General features: G+C 50.5%; 2 protein-coding genes and 1 long non-coding RNA gene across 4 annotated transcripts in view; 1 reads left to right on the top strand and 2 right to left on the bottom strand.

Annotated features, from left to right (window-relative positions):
* Positions 1-2131: 2131 nt before the first annotated feature.
* Positions 2132-10292, bottom strand: MCIDAS (multiciliate differentiation and DNA synthesis associated cell cycle protein). 2 transcript variants are annotated; one of them, XM_032336234.1, is made up of 7 exons: positions 10157-10292; positions 9973-10069; positions 9702-9793; positions 6405-6477; positions 5612-5835; positions 4697-4807; positions 2132-4447 (listed from the first exon to the last, which is right to left on the bottom strand). In XM_032336234.1, exons 1-7 carry the CDS (start codon positions 10271-10273, stop codon positions 4007-4009), a joined length of 1155 nt encoding a protein of 384 aa, XP_032192125.1. In that variant the 5' UTR covers positions 10274-10292; the 3' UTR covers positions 2132-4006. The 2 variants fall into 2 exon arrangements, with proteins under 2 accessions (XP_032192125.1, XP_032192126.1); XM_032336235.1 differs by lacking the exons at positions 9702-9793; positions 9973-10069; positions 10157-10292 and adding an exon at positions 6612-6838.
* Positions 10293-14615: 4323 nt separating this feature from the next.
* On the bottom strand, positions 14616-17276 carry CCNO (cyclin O). Its single transcript, XM_032336230.1, has 3 exons — positions 16599-17276; positions 15796-15981; positions 14616-15322 (listed from the first exon to the last, which is right to left on the bottom strand). Exons 1-3 carry the CDS (start codon positions 16983-16985, stop codon positions 14837-14839), a joined length of 1059 nt encoding a protein of 352 aa, XP_032192121.1. The 5' UTR covers positions 16986-17276; the 3' UTR covers positions 14616-14836.
* A 91-nt stretch (positions 17277-17367) lies between these two features.
* The window catches only part of LOC116586371, a 41770-nt gene continuing 41247 nt past the window's right edge, over positions 17368-17890 (top strand). Inside the window, exon 1 of the long non-coding RNA XR_004284010.1 lies at positions 17368-17501. This is a non-coding gene — a long non-coding RNA (uncharacterized LOC116586371). The remainder of the gene's footprint in view (positions 17502-17890) is intronic.

Raw genomic sequence — 17890 nt, 5'->3', positions numbered from 1 at the left:
CCCTGAGATCATGACCTGAGCTAAAGGCAGAGGCTTAACCCACTGACCCAGGCGCCCCCTGTTATTTTATTTCTTAACCGTGCGTGTATTGCTTTGATAAAATTTCAAATTTACTACTTAAAATTTCTTCCCGTAAGGCGAAGTCCCCGGGTTCCCTTATGTAAATGGATTTTCCACTGTTTTTCTCTATCTCTGATAGGTACCTCTCCCAATTTTAAATTACAGATTTATGTGTTTGCAGGTTATTATTTGTCTCATTCCCTAGCTTCCTACACCTGCTGTATTTACCAACGTATACCCAACACCTAGCACACAGGAAGTATCCAGTATACACTGATTAAATTGGTGAATTATTAAATGGGAGATTTATTTTTCATTTCTACAACAAATATGTATCACTGCTATGGTATAATATATACTGTTACAAAAGGAAAAATAATGTACTTTTAATGTAAATATATAAATGAGAATGGAATGTGGTATCCACATTCACGCTTGCTTAAATTCCTTTCCTGGTTCAGCCGTTAGAGATTAAAGAAATACAAACAATTTTCAAGGCTCATTTTACATTAATTACATCAGGCTTTCTTGTTTTCTGAGATCTTATGCTCTTATTTTACACGTCCTTATATAAATATTTTTGTAAAATCTAAAGATTTGTAGGGAATGGGATGCCTGGGTGGCTCAGTCCTTAAGCATCTGCCCATCTGCCTTGGGCTCAGGTCATTATCTCAGGGTCCTGGGATAGAGCTCCACATCAGGCTCCCTGCTCAGGGGGAAGCCTGCTTCTCCCTCTACCACCATCCCCCCACCCCCGCTTATGTTCCCTCTCTGGCTGTGTGTCTGTCAAATAAATAAATAAAATATTTTATAAATAAATAAATAGTAAATAATAAATAAATAAATGTATGTATGTATGTTTGTAGGGAAGATGGAGACACTAAGATTAAACCTTTTTGGGGCACTGCAGTGGCTCCGTCAGTTAAGCGTCCGGCTCTTGATTTGGGCTCAGGTCAGGATCCTGGTCCTGGTCCTCCACACTCAGTGGGGAACCTGCTTGAGGATTCTCTCTCTCCTGCTCCCTCTGGCCCCCACCCCTGCTCTCTCTGTCTCTCACTCTCTAAAATAAAAATAAATAAATCTTTTTAAAAAGATCAAACCCTTCTGTTTAGTAGTAACTCTTTATGTGTATTACTTTGGAATAGATGATTTGCTAATTTTCTACATTTAGGGAAAGATTAAATTCTCTCTCACTCCCTTCTCTGTTCTATTCTATGTACTCTAACCTCCAGTGACACTAAATTGACCTAGGTTTGTGAGGAAGATGACAGCTATGACATCTAGTGACATTTACCTAGTGACATTTAGAAACATCTCCCTCCCACCAATTCCTGCCACCTAGTACAGTGAATGGTGAAAGCCAGTCTACAGTAGGTATTTTCTTATTATATTTTTTCAAATGTTATTAATATTCACAAGGAGAATATGCCTTAATTTCTATCATAGCTTTATGACCTTTTATTCACACCAAATTATGAGCAGGAGGCATCAAAGGATGTATTGGACTAGTTTTGACTTTGCAGCAAGTATGCAAGTCCCCGCCACCGTGAGGATGGGCACACGTTTACCATCTATACTGTATGTCAAACCAAATAGCATATTCATCTGTTAACAAAAGCCACACTGTGTTCTGTTTTAAAAATTGAGCAATAATATTATTTCCTTTGGAATTAACTGAAATTTAAGATTTGCAATAGGTTGATGTGATTCACTTACATAAAAGTAATATTTACAAAGATTAATAGCAATTTAATCTATCATAGTGTTTAAAGTTTTTCATTTCCTCAAAAAAATAACTCCAAAAAAAAGAAAAGGAAAAAGGAAAAATTTTACGAGACCAGTGCTCTAACCCCTGAGCTACGGAGCCCCGCTAGAAAAAGGAAAAATTTTTAAACTACAGTATAATAAGGTTATAGTATCCATCACAAGGCCTCTGACTCTTGTATTTTTTTTTTAAGATTTTATTTATTTAACAGAGACAGAAAGAGAAAGCACAAGCAGGGAGAGTGGCAGGCAGAGGAAGAGGGAGAAGCAGCTTCCCCGCTGAGAAGGGAGCCCAATGCTCTACTCTGGGCTCAATCCCAGAACCCTGGGATCATGACCTGATCGAAAGGCAGACACCTAACTGAGCCACCCAGGCACACCTCTTGTAAGTATATTTTTAGAAGAGCTTATACTGCAGGAGTTACTGCCTTCCGTGTAAGTAGAAACTACTGTTGGTTTCCCCCACAGCTTTGAGATTAATGAAGAGTTATATCCCTCAGGCACCAACCCCTTGACTTTCAACCCTAACCCAAAAAGTCTCCGTCGTCCGTGTATTGGGAAAAAAGGAGAGGGGCTGCCTGCTTGTCATTTGTCAGTCTCTTTCTGTGGATCGTTTCTCAGGACAAGTTAAGGGTCTTTGTTTGTTTGTTGTTTTTGGTTTTTTTGAACCTGAACTTCAGTAATTTTATATATAAGCTGATGAAAATAATTTTCAACTGTTCAGTGTACTTTTAGTCCATTTGTTAGACAAAATATGAGGAAATGTGGTCTATTTTATCACTTTTTTTTCTCCTAAATACAGATAACAGTACATAGGACAAACTGGAGGAGCGGGTTCTGCCACCCTACCCAGCTCCGCTGTTACCTGATATCACCACTTAGATGGCAGAACGAGGGATGTGAGGTAACAGGCTTGGCAACTTGCCCGCGCTGAGGACACAGAAAGAAATAACTCTTGTGTTGAGAACTGGGAAGGTTGGGAAAAATCACTATTTGACATATATATGCCAGTCACATAATTTCACAATAGACTAGAAAACACACACACACACACACACACACACACACACACACAAAAGGAAAGAGAAAAAAAGTCAAAGTGAAGGCACTAAATAATGTGTAAGTTTTACTTAGAAGATCAGCCGTAGAAATACATGGCATGAATGTGCACCACAGTTTTATCTATGGAATTCAAATAGGTTTACCAAGATTTCCACACTTTGTTTCTGGTACATGTGCATGTGCACCTGCACATGCTCGGAAGCACAGACACGCACGCATGCGCACACACACACATACACATAAAAATATATATTCGTTTTCATGTGAAACATGCCATTTTCTTAAAACATATTTTTTATCAACCAAGTTTGCTTTCTGTGTGATTCTTCTGTTCAGACATATAAACTATAATTAATATAAATGTATGCCATAAATCTTACAAAATTATATGAATGATCATTACAAACAAATGTATTTAGTACCTATTTTGTAGATAGCCCATTTCCTCTGAGCATCTACATTTTTCTCTTACTTTGTTGCCCGAAAGCAAGTATTTTGGCTTCTCTCCTAACTTTTTATTCTTCCAGCCAGAATAAAAGTTTTCAAAAGTAAGATAATTAAGGGTCCTTAGGACCAGAGAAAGTTCCGTGATGTAATGAAGCATTCACTCAGAAACCTGGCTTCTGGACCTACGATCTTTAAATAACTAGTGAGAAAGACTGGAAATTCCCAATAAATGCTGCTGCTTATGGAAAATTACTTAATCTCTTCGAGCCTACTTTTCCTTCTTATAAAAGTAGGGGATTGTATAATTATAAAATAGCTAAGTACATTCTAAGTCCTTCTCGTTCTAAAAGTCTTATCATTCAAAGCTCTTAAAAATAACCTTGAAAATTGTTTGAGATTATGTGTGTTTACACACACACACACACACACACACACACACACACACACACACAGTGAAAGGGGAAGGAATATACAGTATTTTATACCAGGACTTCACAAGTACATCATTATCTAGACCTTTTTTTGGTTCCTGAAAAGTTTCAGAGTGGCGTTCGCCCAGCAGGGGGAGCTCTTCTGAGAAGCCAGGTTCAGGAAAACGTTGCAGCTACTCCCACTTGGCCTCCAGGCGCTTCAGTTCGGATACAGGGCAGTGTTTGGGGCCACCACACCCAGCTCAACTGGGGACCCAGCGGAATTTGTAACCCCCGTTGGCTGTCCGAATGGTGAAGGCATTGCCCTGGGGGAAAGCGAGGGTGCGGATGGTGCTGTGGCTGCGGATGGGAGTGCTGAAGGAGCCGCCTTCTTCCAACTCACTGTGGCTCAAGTTGAGCGCGCTCCGGCTGCAGTCTGTGCGCAGCCCCCGGAAGCTGCCGTGCAGGTGCTCCGGCTTGCCTTCGCTCTTCGCGGGCTCCGGCTGTAGCCGGAGGCGCTTGGGGTCGCGGCTCTGCAGCGCTTCATCGCAGCGCTCGGAAATCTCCCTCAGGATGGCGTCCACTTCCGCGCAATCCTGCCCGGTAGCACTGAACAACTCCTCCAGGCTCCTTTTGGCTGTCGCCTTGAGCAGGAAGGGCTCGGCTGTCGTTCCGTGATCCCGGGACTGCGTGATCATCAGCTTCTACAAAAGATGGGGAGGAGAGCCAAGCTGGGGCCGGCTGGACTCCCCGCGCACTGGGCGTGCAAACCAGACCCGGGCGCCTCTCGAACTCCGCGGGCTTAGATGCCGGCTGCAGGTTGCTCAGCGAGCTCTCAGCAGCCGCCGTCCTTCTCTCAACGGCCCTGGGTCCCAATTCTGGGAACAGGGTGGGAGCGTCATAGGAACATTTCCGACGTCCCGCAGTGTCCCACACGCCCGCACCCCACTTACATCCAGCACCGAGGCCAGGTGCCGGGTCCGACTGGCAAGTTCCTTCAGTTGCACGTTCCGCTCTTTGAGCGAGGCGATCTCCTCCTGTTTCTGGGTCAGTGTCACGTGCAGCTGCAGAAGGAGACCCAAACATTATGAGGTAGGCCACCGTGGTCGGTCTCCTCTGTATACTTGCATGAGTTATACCAGGATCCTAACATCTAATCTGGAACTGGAGACCCAAGGGCACTTGCAATGGTGGGAATAAGAACAACGTTTGTTTAGTTGCCCTTTGTTTTTACAAATCACTTAGACAAAACGTATCTCAATCTTCAGTGTAGCATGGTGGTGAAGAGTACGGACTTGGGCAAGAAGCAGATACAGGGTCTGCCTCTGAAGTTCAATCTTCCTATACCTCAGTTTCATAACCTGTAAGGGTATCTTACTCAGTGGTTGTAAGTATTAGAAGAAAAAGTAAATTGATAAGCACAATACCAGGCGTATAAAGCCTTCTGTAAATACCGGTGTCCCTATTAAAAATCAATCTGGGGACGCCTGAGTGGCTCAGTTGGTTAAGCGGCTGCCTTCGGCTCAGGTCATGATCTCAGCGTCTTCGGATCGAGTCCCGCATCGGACTCCTTGCTTAGCGGGAAGCCTGCTTCTCCCTCTGCCTCTGCCTTCCACTCTGCCTGTTCTCTCTCTCTCTCTCTCTCTCTCTGACAAAATAAAATAAAAAATCAATCTGGTCGGGCAGGATTATTCCCACTTACTAAGGCTGTAAACAGGAGAGCCACTGGAGTACGTGAAGCACTGGTCTGTCCACTGGTTGGGACTTACACCCGGGCACAATCCCGCTCCGGCAACCCCCATTTCCACCCAGAGCTCCATACCCTATCCCCAACCCAGGATTCTTGGCGGCCAGCCCAGTGCCCCTACTTGGTTATTCTCAACGAGTGCGTCCCCCAATGCCCTCTGGTTCTGGTCGGCCACCTCCTTCCAGTACTGCTCAGGCGGGGGCACGTCCGGAGGGCGCAGCGGCGGTGACTGCAGGGCCCTTGGGTCCAGCGGCGGAGAGAGACAGGGCCCAAATGGCAATACGTCGCAAGGAGAGAAGGGGAAGTCTCCACCGGCCAGAGGAGGCGACATCAAAGAGGATGAGTCTGAGGAAGAGTGGGAGCTAGGTTTGCCGCCTCAGACTCGTGCCTGGCTAGCTACAGAGACACAATGCCACGCCTGCCTCGCCGGGTGTAGGGTTTACGTAAAGACTTAAGGGAAGCACCCCTCACTCTGCAATCCCTACTTTATCCCAGGCTCTTTTTGATATCTTCTTCATACACAGCAGGCGCTCCATATATGCCTACCGAGTTTATCTGAATTCAGACTCCATGGCGGCCACGGCAAGCCCGCCCCAAGTCACACAGCTCCGCCGTTCTTTACACGCCCGTCCCCCAACCTCTCCTTGACAGCATCACAGAGTAGGGCTCCCTCTCCGAGAACTCAAACCGTTAGACTGGGAAAGCGCTATAAATTTAGCGATTCATCTCCATTAGAAAGGGTGTTGTCTCATATTTATGGAAGAGCCGGACCCATTGGCGAGTTACTGACGATGTTGACAGGTGATGCGTTTACCACCTACGCGACCACGAAATCGAAGTCTGAACTAGTTTGATTTGCGGAGTGGGGAACGTCCCCGCCTCCCTTTACTTAACTGCAAGGAGACTGCACTTGCCTGCAATGAGACTGTCCACTGTGTCTCTGAAATCCTGCAGATCGAAGTCCGCTGCCGTCTGCAGAGAATGGTTCTGAAATAAGCCAGAGGTGTAAAATAGTTAACGTCGAGTCCAACAGGTCTGAAGCGCTCCCCAGGCCGACGGTCGCCCTCCCGGGCCTGGCAGCAGGTGTACACGCACCGTGGTTCCGCAACCGAGCCTCCTACCTGAAAATCAAAGCCCCATCCCAGGCTTGGAACCCAGCAGGCTTGCATTGCAATGGTGAGGAGCGTAACAGTCGTAGCAAGGGCCGGGTCCCCGAGAATCCCGAAGAGCGCCGGAACTGTGCGGAGCTGTGTTTGCGGCGGGAGTCCTCCTGCGCTCAGCGTAGTGGCCGGGCGTCCTGCAGCCGGCCGCCCGCAGTCCCCGCGCCGCCTCATTGGCCCGCCACCAGCCAACCAGCTGCCTCCTCACGTGAAGCCCGAGGCGTTCCTCCAGCTCCCGCTGAACCTCTGGTTCAACTTACCTCCAACACGCCAAGGAGCCGTGCCCTAAGGTAAGGGAACAGGTGTGCGCCCGCTCGGATTTCCCTCCCAAGACCTGACGGCGTGCAGGGGCGTCCAAAGAAATAACGTAGGACCGTGTATCCGGCCGAGGCTCAGTCGCAGCCAAACCACCTTCTCCCCAAACAGGGAGGGAAAGGGTAGGCTATGATGAGGGAGTAGGCGTGCTATGGAAAGTGCTTCTGTTCAGTGGGCAGCAAGCGTGGCCCCTTATTGCTCTTCTGTTTCTCAGCAAGTCACAGTCCACTTTTTCGGTACGGTGGGAGGCACCTCCCATCTCTTGAACTGGACGCTCTTCCTAGGTTCCTGCAGTGTGCCTGGCAGCGTGACGCCGAGGGAGACAGTGGGAGGCCCTCGTATTCTCTTAATTCGTGGACATTTAGAGTTGACAAAACTCTTTTACGCAGAGTCCCTATGTTAATTCTCACCCAATGTAGGAAGCACGCAGGGCCCAGGAAGTGATCTCTCCCCGTTTGATGAAGAATCTGAAGCTTAGAGAAAGTGAATTGCCCAAAGTCACCCAACTAAGAATTGGGGCTCCTAGAAGGATGGTGACTATTTCAATCTTCTTTCCTCCATACCTCATTGCCTCTAGCGTTTATCTCTTTTTTAAGGAAAGCCCGTCTTCCAATGAAGACAGCACTGGGGAAGAGGAAAGAAGTTTCTCGAGGCATATGGTGTAGGGGAATGCATCCAATATGCCCATCAGAAATGCCTATTCTACTGCTTCCGCTATTGTTGATTCCTTTGTGTTATTCATACTTATTTCACCGAAGCCCTTCTCCACTTTTCAAATATTGCTGAGAAGAGGAACTTACTCTGACCCTAACCTTGAAGAAAGTACAAGTATTAGCTTTCCTGGAGCTTCAGTCTAGGAGGCCTCAAGCACTAGTTGGGAACTGAGGCTATAAGGGTAAAAGGAGCTTAGAAAGGGCCAAAGCAAATTCTGAAGCACAAGTTCTGCCCTGGTTGAAGGACCCAGAAACAAGACTCATTTTCCAAGGGCTGAAAGGTCTTCCTCTTAATAGAGATTCAGCCAAAGCCCTTACCATGAGGAGGCTTGAGGCTAAGTCAGGAACTGGGGCCCAGGAAATGCTTCCTCCCATGCTATCCCAGGTCCTTGGCTCATTCTGTACCTCAAACGAACACTTCTCAAGTGTTTCCTCTGGGCTCATCTTACCCAGCAGGAAGGAGGCTAGGAAATTTGACCTGAGCGCACACTGGCCAGGGTCTTTCCAGGGGATCTTCCTCTAAGGGATGTCTTTCCCTTTCTACCAGCTGTGTCTCTCCCCAGGAAAAGTCCTGGACCTCTTGGGCCATCTCACATGAGCTCTATGCTTTGAATCCTAAACTTTGAATCCTACCTTCCCAATTAGATTTTAAAATCTGGGATTTTTCCAAACCACAATAGCAGCCAAAAAAGGGGGGGGGGGCTAATACAGAACACGATGTGAAATTTAAGTTCTAAATACTTGAGCAAAAATTCAAGAAGAGCCTGCATGGTTTTCATGACTTGTAAAATAAACATGTTGGAGTAAGACAGTGAATGGGCCTCTGGGTCGGGTGAAAGATGCTCAAGCACTGTCTTTCCTTATTTGAGCATCCAGATCTAAAGAGAAAAACAAACCAGCCTCTGCAGGGCAATGCCCACTCTCATCCCTTGCCTTACCCACTCTCTGCATTCTGTGGCCACCTACCCTGACTCCATCTGGGCTCTTACCCAATTCTAAAGGCACTTGGGGAACTCTGGTAGGCGGTGTTCTTCCACCAATCTCAGTTCTCGGAGGTGGTCATATCTTCTGGAGTCTTCAGTGCTGGACATTTCCCCCATGGACCCATGCCCCCCAGGACCTCCTGCCAAGAAGCTGGAACTGGCACTCCTCCTGTAGGTTGCATCTAGCTAAGACCTCCTGTCCTTCTGGGCACTTCACGTCCCATCGATGGCCATCGATGGCCAGGCAGGCTTCTGGTATCCCAGACACCAATGCTGGGAGGTTCCTTCATCAACCTGGGGAGTGTCGGCCCTTGCAAGTGGTATAAGTGGGATGGGAGTAGGGAAATAAGCTTTTAAGGAAAAGAAAAAGTCAAATACCTCTTTGCCCCATGAGGGTAAGTGACATGAACCTTTGCAGGGGGAGAAAATGACTTTTTTAAAGTGCCCAAATGCTGAAGAGCCATCTCTGCAGAGAGGAACGTTTGCTGTCAGATCTCTTCCAGAGTTCTTTGTCCTTCGTCCCTCTTCCTCTAAATGTAAACGCTATTCGTCTTTTCCAGTCTTGATGGAGTAGTTACCCGTCAATCTTCACAGTCCTTTGATACCAGGGAATGAAAATTGTTAGTGAACGGCCGGGCAGGGATGTTGGGAGCAGGACAAGTAGCAGGTGCCCTGCGCTCCATTTTGCTCCCACCTACTGGCCTGGCTCCTCCGTGCTCAATCACCAGATTGCTTTGTCACAGCTCCAGGGAATAGAGGGGGGAGAACCGGAGACCCCTTCCCTGGAGGAAAGTCCTCCAGGTGAGCCCCTCTGTCCCAAGTTGGTCAGAACAGCTCTGAGAATACCGCCGACGCCACAGACTAGGAGGGAAGAAGTTCCGATCCTCAGGGCTGAGATTCCAGCACGACGTCTGCCCCCACTAGCTAAATCGGCCTGCGCGCCGGCCCAAGATGAGCCTCTGCGGAAAGGAACCCCGGAGTCCCCAGTCGGAATTTGGGCTGTTGGAGGCCGCCGGGCTTCGGGAGTTAAGGGGAGATACCTGCGAATCGGTCAAGTCACCACTAGGCGGCGCGTCGGACCCGAGTAGCGAGGAGCAGTCGGCGAGGTCCTGCAGGTCTATGGTGGTGAGGGCTGCGCGGGGAGAACCGGAGACACGCAGGAGGCGGGCCCTGAGTCTCTCCGCCAGAGCTCGCCACTGGCCTCCCGTCAGGACATTGGAGCCCCGGGGAAAAAAGTTCATCTGAGCCGCGCGTGCGCTACCCACCCGGCGCCGGGAACCCGAGGGATCGCGCGGGAGCCGCCAGGCTCACCTGGCAGCGCCGCGGTCTCCGCGTCCCGGGGATCTTCGTATATCGCCACTGGGCTGCTGCCGCTGCAACCAGGAAAGAACTTCCGCGGAGGGGCGAACTAGCCGAACACAAAAACCATGAGCATGGGTCAGCCTTCGGGCCCCGGAGTGTGCAGACCCTGCCTGGCACCGGCCCGCGGCCCCACCTTCCTCTCTAGCTTCCCGGGCTTGACGAAAGGCCGGCCCCCCAGCTCCAGCATCCTGTTGGGGCAGATGCGGTCGAAGGCTCGGCGTCCCGCCGCGGCGCCTCCGCACGGCTGCATCCTGCCTCCCCGCCGGCTTCGGCCCAGGAACGCGGTGCTGGTTCTGCGGCGGCAGTGGCCGCGGCCGGAATAGCGACCCACAGTCAGCGCCTCGCCTGGCGCCTGCAGGGGTAAGCGCGTGGTCGGGGTGGAGGCGAGTGGGTGGCTGTAGGGGTGCGGAGGGAGGGCCAAGAGGAGAGGGAAGACTGCTGCGAGGGAGGGGCGGCTCGCGCCTGAGCGCCGGAGGTGGCGCCTTCAGCCCCGGACAATCTGCGCGCGGGCGGAGGCGTTAAACCCAACCTGGCAACGCGGCTTCCCCCGGGAGCGGCGAGCGCGGGACCCGGGCCCGCGAGCGCCCTTTTGGGGAGGGTTGGCGCCGCTGCCTCCAGGCAGCAGCAGAGTGGGGGAGGAGTGGACGAGCCCCACTGGTCCCTAATACCGCCTTTCCCGTTTCGGATAGCAGGGATGGGAAAGTTAACAACTCTTTCTTCATTTTCTTACCACCCCCAGCCGTAAGGCGCGAAATAAACGCGGAGTGACACTCGCCAAAGCCCGACTCCGGCATTTCACCGCCGTGTAGGATTTGGTGCGGAGGTAGAATAAGATCGGGGACCGCCGCAGAACTGCCCCCAGATTACAGAAGACCCTTTCACAAGGCTGGTGGTGCACTTCTGGTCTTGACTCACGACTTGCCTTTGGTTTCTCTTTGCCTGATGCCTAGAAGCGCTCCCCGTACCCCTAGCCCCGCACTTTCCCGGGCAGCTACTCCTGCATGTAGCCTTTAAAAGAGAGTCGGTTAAGAAAAAGCGACATCTACAAATGCTCCTCCCCTTTCGGAAAACGCCTCACTGCACGGTCCCAAATCCCCTAAAACCCCAGTCTCTTTCTCTCCCGAAAGCCTCATTTGGCCACCGCAGCATTTGGCCACTCTGTACACAGCTGGCCTTGGTCGCTCTGAGGAAGTCTTGGCTGCCCTTCCCAAGACCAGGGCCTCTCCCAAGAAGGAGCATCTCTAAATCCCTGGGTGAGGGGATCCCTCAGACCACTCTTAGATAAAGCGAATTTGAATAGTCATCTGCAGTTACCTTAGTAACTTCCTATTGGTCACCTTGTTTGTGTCTTATACCAAGTAGTGGTAAAGAAAATCCTCTTTTAAAGTGATATGATCCCTTTTTATTTCTCCTTATCTGGATTTATAAAGGCACCTCTTAACAGTGTTGGAGACTGTTCTACGATAGTAGAGCTAGAATAGACTTAGAGATTTTTGGATACATCTATAAATGGGGAGACCTGGTTGAGGTGAGGTCAGGCAGCTAGAATTGGTGTGGTATCACTGATTGATACCACAATCAATGGGGGGTATCAATGATACCCTCAGTGAGGGGCTCTGACTTCAGGGTCAGAGTACCTGAGGATTGGAACCAGGTGCTCCACCAGATCTTTAGGAAAAGCATAAAATTGGGGCACGTAGCTGGCTCAGTTGGTGGAGCATGTGACTCTTGATCTCAGGATTGTGAGTTCGAACCTCACCTTGGGTGTGGAGATTCCTTTTTTTTTTTTTTTTCCCTTGACTGTATTTATTTGAGAGAGAGCAGAAGCAGGGGAGAGGGGCCGAGAGGAAGAAACAGATTCCCCACCAAGGAGCGAGCCCAATGTGGGACCCAGCCTCAGGACTTTGGGATCATGACCGGAGCCAAACAGATGTCCAACTGACTGAGCCACCCAGTCATCCCTGGATGACTACAAAAAATTAAGTTTTTAAGAAAAGAAAATCATAACGCTAACTTCAGTAGAGGTGCTGTTAAAATGAGATTATGTAATGCAACTGGTGCTTGGTGTGGATAAATTGATGTTGTTGATGTTTTAAGGAGGCTTTTCAGTGCTCCTCCAGCCTCCCACAACCTATTCTTGGCTTAGTTCTGATTCCTGAGTAGCCTAGTAACTAGGAGTCCTCCATCCCTACCTATCTTCCCAGTCTGTAAAAGGAGTAGGGGAGCTCTTAGTTGAGTTTTGGGAACATCTCTCACCTGAGTCCATTCCTGATTTTACAGAATAGGCTCCTTTTTCATCAGTGAATTCCAAAATGCAGAAATATAGGGACATTGTACGTAAAAATGTGGCAAAAGGAGCTGGAATAGCATGATTATAGGACTCCTAATCTGGATGATTCTGGAACCAACTCACCCATATCAGTCTTAGCTGAGTGATGGAGTAAATGTTGGTGAAAACAACTTCTCCCCCAAGTCACACTTTTGTAAAAGAGCCAGTGGTCCTGAGGGCTCTAGATATTTGGGGACTTGGGTCATGAAGATACAAATTTTCCTTCTCCTTTTCATCATCACAGACCAGCTTTTTCCTCAAACAGCTTGGGGATCACCATTTCCCCATCCCTGAGCCCAAGTCTAAAAATTTCCTGGAGAGCTTAACACATTAACATAAGGGGAGAGAAGGGATCTGAGGGCCTCAAAGTGGTGCTCCTGGTGCTGGAGAGTACCTAGAGGGTACTTGTGAGGAAAGGTGTAAGGAAGAGTCTCTAAATTTGGTTTGAGTTTGTTTGCTTTTCATTTATGCATATTTGTCCTACATTTAAATTGATTCTAAATATAGAGGAACATACAAGGTTGTTCCCCCAAAACTTAAGTTTTTTAAATCTTTCGGAAAATTTGAAAAGACAGTGCAATGAATAACAGGTTTGCCTCCCAATAACTAACGTTATCCCTTATTTGCCTCTATTTCATTCTCCAAGGTTTTCTCTTTTTCTGTGTAAATCCCTCCCCATTATTATACAGGCTGCCAACAGTCTTCATGTTTTGAATATTTGCTATATGCAGGGACCTGTGAAGAGGGATTTGTATGGAACATCTCATGAAACCCATATCTCCGAGGCACCTGGATGGTGCTGTTGGTTAAGCATCCAGACACTTGGTTTTGGCTGAGGTCGTGAACTTAGGGTTGTGAGATGGAGCTCTGCGTCAGAATCTGCGCATCCTCTCTCTCTACCCCCACCCCAGCCCCTCTCCAAGATAAATAAATAAAACTTAAAAAAAAATCCATACCTCCATCCTATCAAATAGGTTATTGACCTTCCTAATTCTACAGAAGAGACTTGTGGGTGCGTAGAGATGAGACTTGCTCGAGCACTCCAGAGCCCACTTGTTTCATCATGATTTTTTACTACCTCAGCATCTCCCTTATGCATTACAACAGCTCTATCAAGATTGTCAGGCTCAGAGAAGTGAAGACATTGGCTGGAGGTGACAGAACTGAAATTCCACGGCAGCCTCACCACAATGAGAATGAAAGTGAGGAGACTGCTGTGGAGTTAACTCCAGCAAGCCTAGGTCTCACTTTTTTTTAATATATATTTTATTTACTTACTACAGACAGATCACAAGTAGGCAGAGAGGCAGGGAGAGAGAGTGGAGGAAGCAGGCTCCCTGCTGAGCAGAGATTTCCCCAGTGGGCTGGATCCCATGACCCTGGGAATCATGACCTGAGTCAAAGGTCTCATTTCTTGACTCAGTTTTCCCACCTGTGTCACGATTGGAGGCAGGGACTGTGCTGGCTCTCCAAATATGTTCTCTATAGTCTCTATTGATTGGAACGCACTGAGTAGATAACGTGTCTCACACCTACCTCAGGAAGAGGGGTTTTTAAAAAGCCTTTCCACAAACCTGTAAGTGAGAGAAGTTGAGCAGTGTGGCTCTGATCACCTGCCTTCAAATCCTGATTGCTCTAGACCCTGTGGTCCAGGGTCCTTCTCTGAAAAATGGTATAACACATGGAGTTTTTGGAGGATTGAGACAATGAATGCTGACCACAGCACCTGGGACATTTGAGCACCCAATGATGGCCATGATTACTGTGCCATTGTTCTCCTGGTCTCACCTGCAGCAGGTGTAAGACAAAAGTGAACTGTTGAACCAAGTCATTGCGGGGTAAATGGGTTCTATTTGTCATGGCCAAGACAGCCTTCATTTCCAGCATCTGTTAGTTGTCAGAGTAGGTCTTGCTTTGCCCTAGCTAGTGGGCATACGTGGTTCCCAAAGCTTCCCAGCTGGGCATCCTGTGTGTCCCCATCCCTCTAGACCACATAGACCGCTGTGCGTTCTATTCAGGTTCACACCCCACCTTCCCTTTGGACCTCTGGGCATGAGCAGTCCTCAGCCTCCTAAGAGGTCATGGGATACAGGTCTACACGTGACCCTCTGGCATCTCAAAGGAGCTGGTGCTCCCACATGGATACCTAATTACAGGGTAGGAGCCAGGGGGGCAGGACCCCTCTGTTCACTACCTGTATCCCCGTCTGCCTTTACCCTCCCTCCCCACAGACAATGCAGGCAATAGCATTCAGACAAACCAAGACTGATAGCCCGTTTATTGGGGAACGACTAAGGTCTGTCAGGTGGGCTTAGTAAAATAAATAAAGGAGGAGGCGCTCTTATTATACACTATTTACAACCTGCAGGATGACCTCGTGACCAGCTGGGAGCCATGAAGTCCTCTAGGGACCAAGACTGCTCTCCTTCACAGCAATGGGAGAGGTCCAGCAGTCGGGCCAGGGTAGACAGACAAATGTGTATTTCATTTCAATTTCGGAGACAGGCTGCACTTCTCTAGGATCTGGAAAGGCAGCATATGAGTCAAGGAGGTCTCATTTATGGCCACTAGTAGCTGCAGCTTGCCCAGGCAGTCCTGCACTGCAGCCTCGGCGTGCCCACCTAGGCCCAAGTCCACGGGGCGCGGGAGCTGTAGCATACGGTCAGCCAGCGCCAGGCAACAGATGGCCAGCAGGGAGGGAGTATAGCTGGTGAAGGCATAGTCGGCCAGGCTCAGCTCTGCCACACCACGCGCCAGGGCTTGTGCCTCCAGGGCTTCTGATACCTCAGCCTGCCCGGCCTCCACACGAGCGTGCGTGAAATGCTCCAGGAAGAAGCTGATGGTTGGCGCGCCCAGGCTGAAGTGGAGTTTGTGCAGCACGATGCACTCGAGGTTGCAGAGTTGTTGCCGAGAGAAGGCGCCGCAGCACAGGGCCAGGAGCTGCTTCACGCGCGGTGGGTGTACCTCCACCTGCAACACAGGAACGCCCAGGCCCACCCCAGTCTCAAACTTGGGAGGAAACCAGGACTCCCCCCATCCCTTCCAGCCAGATAGCTGGGCCTTCGCCTCTCCCTTTCTTCCACTTTAATCGCCTGGAGTGTACTTTCAGCGCAGTTTCTCTAACTGTCCAGCTAAAAAACGTTTGAGAATTTTAAATGTTCCCCCCCCCCCCCCCCAGAAGTCTAGAATAGCAGGGCTACAAAGTGCTGTTGGGATTTACTTTTGAGACTGACTCCAGCCTATTTTAGGGGTCCATGAGGGGGCTGTTAGTTGGGGGTGGGGGCCATTACTGAAAAGTTAAAGCTGTGGGATATATAGATTTGCAAATGTAGGACAGAATAAATTCAGAGCGCCCAGCACTAAATCTTGTGCGCTGGAAAGCCGGGTGGTGGCCAGAGAGTCTCCGTGAGTTTGGCTGTCCCCCAGACCCCACGTGGAGGTACCTGTTTGCAAGCGATGAGCAGGGACGTGACCCCAAGCAGCTGGAAGCAGTCTGCAGCCACAGGCGTGGTGGTAAGAAAGCGGTCCAGAGTGTTCACCGTCAGGCAGAGAGATTCGAAGGAGAGGTGGAACTGGCGGTGCACTGGAATCAGCCAACTAAGCAGCTTACAGCGGGATTCCGCCGTTACCTGCGGGGAGGGACGTGGGAGGAGGACCCGTTGAGCCTAGGGCAAGGAGGGTCTGCAGAAGGAACCTGCCAAGAAAACTCAGGGAGATTCCCTGGAGGAAGGCACAAAAAGGGAAGATCTAAATCCGGTGGAAACTGGGAGACACTGGACGGTGCTGCTGCGCGAAGAGTAATGGTCGGGCCAGGACCTGGAAGCCTTGGATTCGTACCTAGCCCTGTGCCAAATGTGTATACATATTACCCTGTGTAATCCTCTCAGCAATTCAGTGAGGGGAGAGGGCCACCACTTTGCAGATGAGGAAATAAGCTCAGAATTGTTAAATGGCTTGCCCGGGGTCCGGAGGAGTCTAGAACCTAGAAACTGTCTTCGCTCCTCTGCATTCTACCGCGTTTCCACTAACCAGTATGGAAACGGGGCAGGTCACTTAAGCGGTCCAGGCCCCAGTTTTCTCCATTTGTAAAATGAGGCTGGAGGCCCGGCCCTGTAAAGCCCCTTCCCGCTAGGGTCGCGAAGCTCCGTGCCCCGGGGCGCGTCGGAGGTTAGACCGAGCAGAAGAGGAAGGAGCCCGAGAGGGGAAGAGGAGCGGGGGTGGGGACCTCGCTCTCCCAACGCCTCACTTGTGGCTGCAGCGCCAGCGACTCCCGCGGGTGGAAGTGGCTCTCCCGCGCCTTGCGGAAGACGTAGCAGCTCTGACCGTAGTCACGGAAGGTCTGTAGATCTAGCTGCGCAAACTGCGGGGCAGGAGCGGGTAGGGGGCTGCAGCCTAGCGCCGCGGATGCTGCGGGACTGTCTGCACCATCAGACCCGGAGCTGGGGGACTCGAACAGGTCGCAAACACCGGAGTCTCCGGGGAGCGAGCACGGGTTCAGCGGCTGCAGCGGCTGTTTTCTCCGGAGACGTGGGCGCCTGCTCTTCTTCACCGGGGCGCGGAGGTTCTGGTCGTGGTCCCGCTTCCCAGCCCGGGCGGCGGGACTCACGAGACTGGTGGGGCAGGGGGTCACCATGGTGCAGCCCGGTGGCCGCTCTACGACTCCTCGCGACAAACCGAAGGCGCGCTCCAGAGTCCGCAGTAGGCTGGCCAAAGCCGCGGCGAGTCCCTAAGTACTCGGCGGGCTCCTTACCCCCACCACACCCCCGGCTTCTCACTGGATGACTACTGAGAGGCACGAGGCCGCGCTTTCCCGGCTAAAGAACCGCTTTAGAGCAAGCTGCTGGCAGGGTGTAGCGTGCGCAGCCTGCGGCGGAGAGGAGGAGCTACGCCCGACGGAGCGCACCCGCCCTGTCCTGCCTTTCCGCGCGCGTCCCGCGTTACCCAGGTAACGAAGCCCGGGGTACGCCGAGAGCTGCGCGCGCCGCCCCGGGTGGGGGTGGGGAGGTGGCGGCTAGGTGGAGTGTGCGCGGAAGCCAGCCGTGGGGCTGGGCTGCTCCAGGGCCAAAAAGATTGTTCTCGCCGCCGTCTCCCCGTCGAGGTCCATTTACTCTTGCAAGTGCTATCACCCCTCAGGCCGGCTGTAATTCAGGTCGGTAATTTGGTAAAGATCAGTTAACGACCTTTCAGGGCTCCAACTAGAACTCTGTCAGGACAGGAGTTTTCCTCGCTGACCCACACACGCAGTTAATTCTAATTCCATTGCTTTTGTAATTTTTGTTTTAGGCCAGATCCTGGGATCCAGTATCCCTACTTGCGCTGGTCTCGGGGAGCAGACCCTCCACACGTTCTCCTGCGCTGTGTATCAGGGAGCTAGTGCAGCCTCCCAGGCAGGCACTCATGCTCAAAACCAAAGACTGCCCCGCGAACATCAGACAGCAGGTCTCAACTCCTCTAACACTTGCTGCACACTTGCCACACCAAACCAAGTAAGCTGGAGCGGTTAAGGACATGACATAGTTGGAGCGTCGGATTACTAGC

Source organism: Mustela erminea, chromosome 3 (genome assembly GCF_009829155.1).
Source record: "Mustela erminea isolate mMusErm1 chromosome 3, mMusErm1.Pri, whole genome shotgun sequence".
Classification (NCBI taxonomy): Eukaryota; Metazoa; Chordata; class Mammalia; order Carnivora; family Mustelidae; genus Mustela; species Mustela erminea.
The sequence above is the reverse complement of the archived record's forward strand: the minus strand, read 5'-3'. Positions and strand labels throughout refer to the sequence as shown.

Excerpts from the sequence above, each read along its gene's own strand:
- MCIDAS (XM_032336234.1), bottom strand. The coding sequence starts at position 10,273 with ATGCAGCCGTGCGGAGGCGCCGCGGCGGGACGCCGAGCCTTCGACCGC. Across the intron at positions 9,794-9,972 it reads GGAGACCGCGGCGCTGCCAG|CCCTCACCACCATAGACCTG; the intron begins GTGAGCCTGGCG and ends CTCCCCGCGCAG. Across the intron at positions 6,478-9,701 it reads GTGACTTGACCGATTCGCAG|AACCATTCTCTGCAGACGGC; the intron begins GTATCTCCCCTT and ends GGCTTATTTCAG.
- CCNO (XM_032336230.1), bottom strand. The coding sequence starts at position 16,985 with ATGGTGACCCCCTGCCCCACCAGTCTCGTGAGTCCCGCCGCCCGGGCT. Across the intron at positions 15,982-16,598 it reads CGCTGGCGCTGCAGCCACAA|GTAACGGCGGAATCCCGCTG; the intron begins GTGAGGCGTTGG and ends CCCTCCCCGCAG. Across the intron at positions 15,323-15,795 it reads TGCTCATCGCTTGCAAACAG|GTGGAGGTACACCCACCGCG; the intron begins GTACCTCCACGT and ends CCTGTGTTGCAG.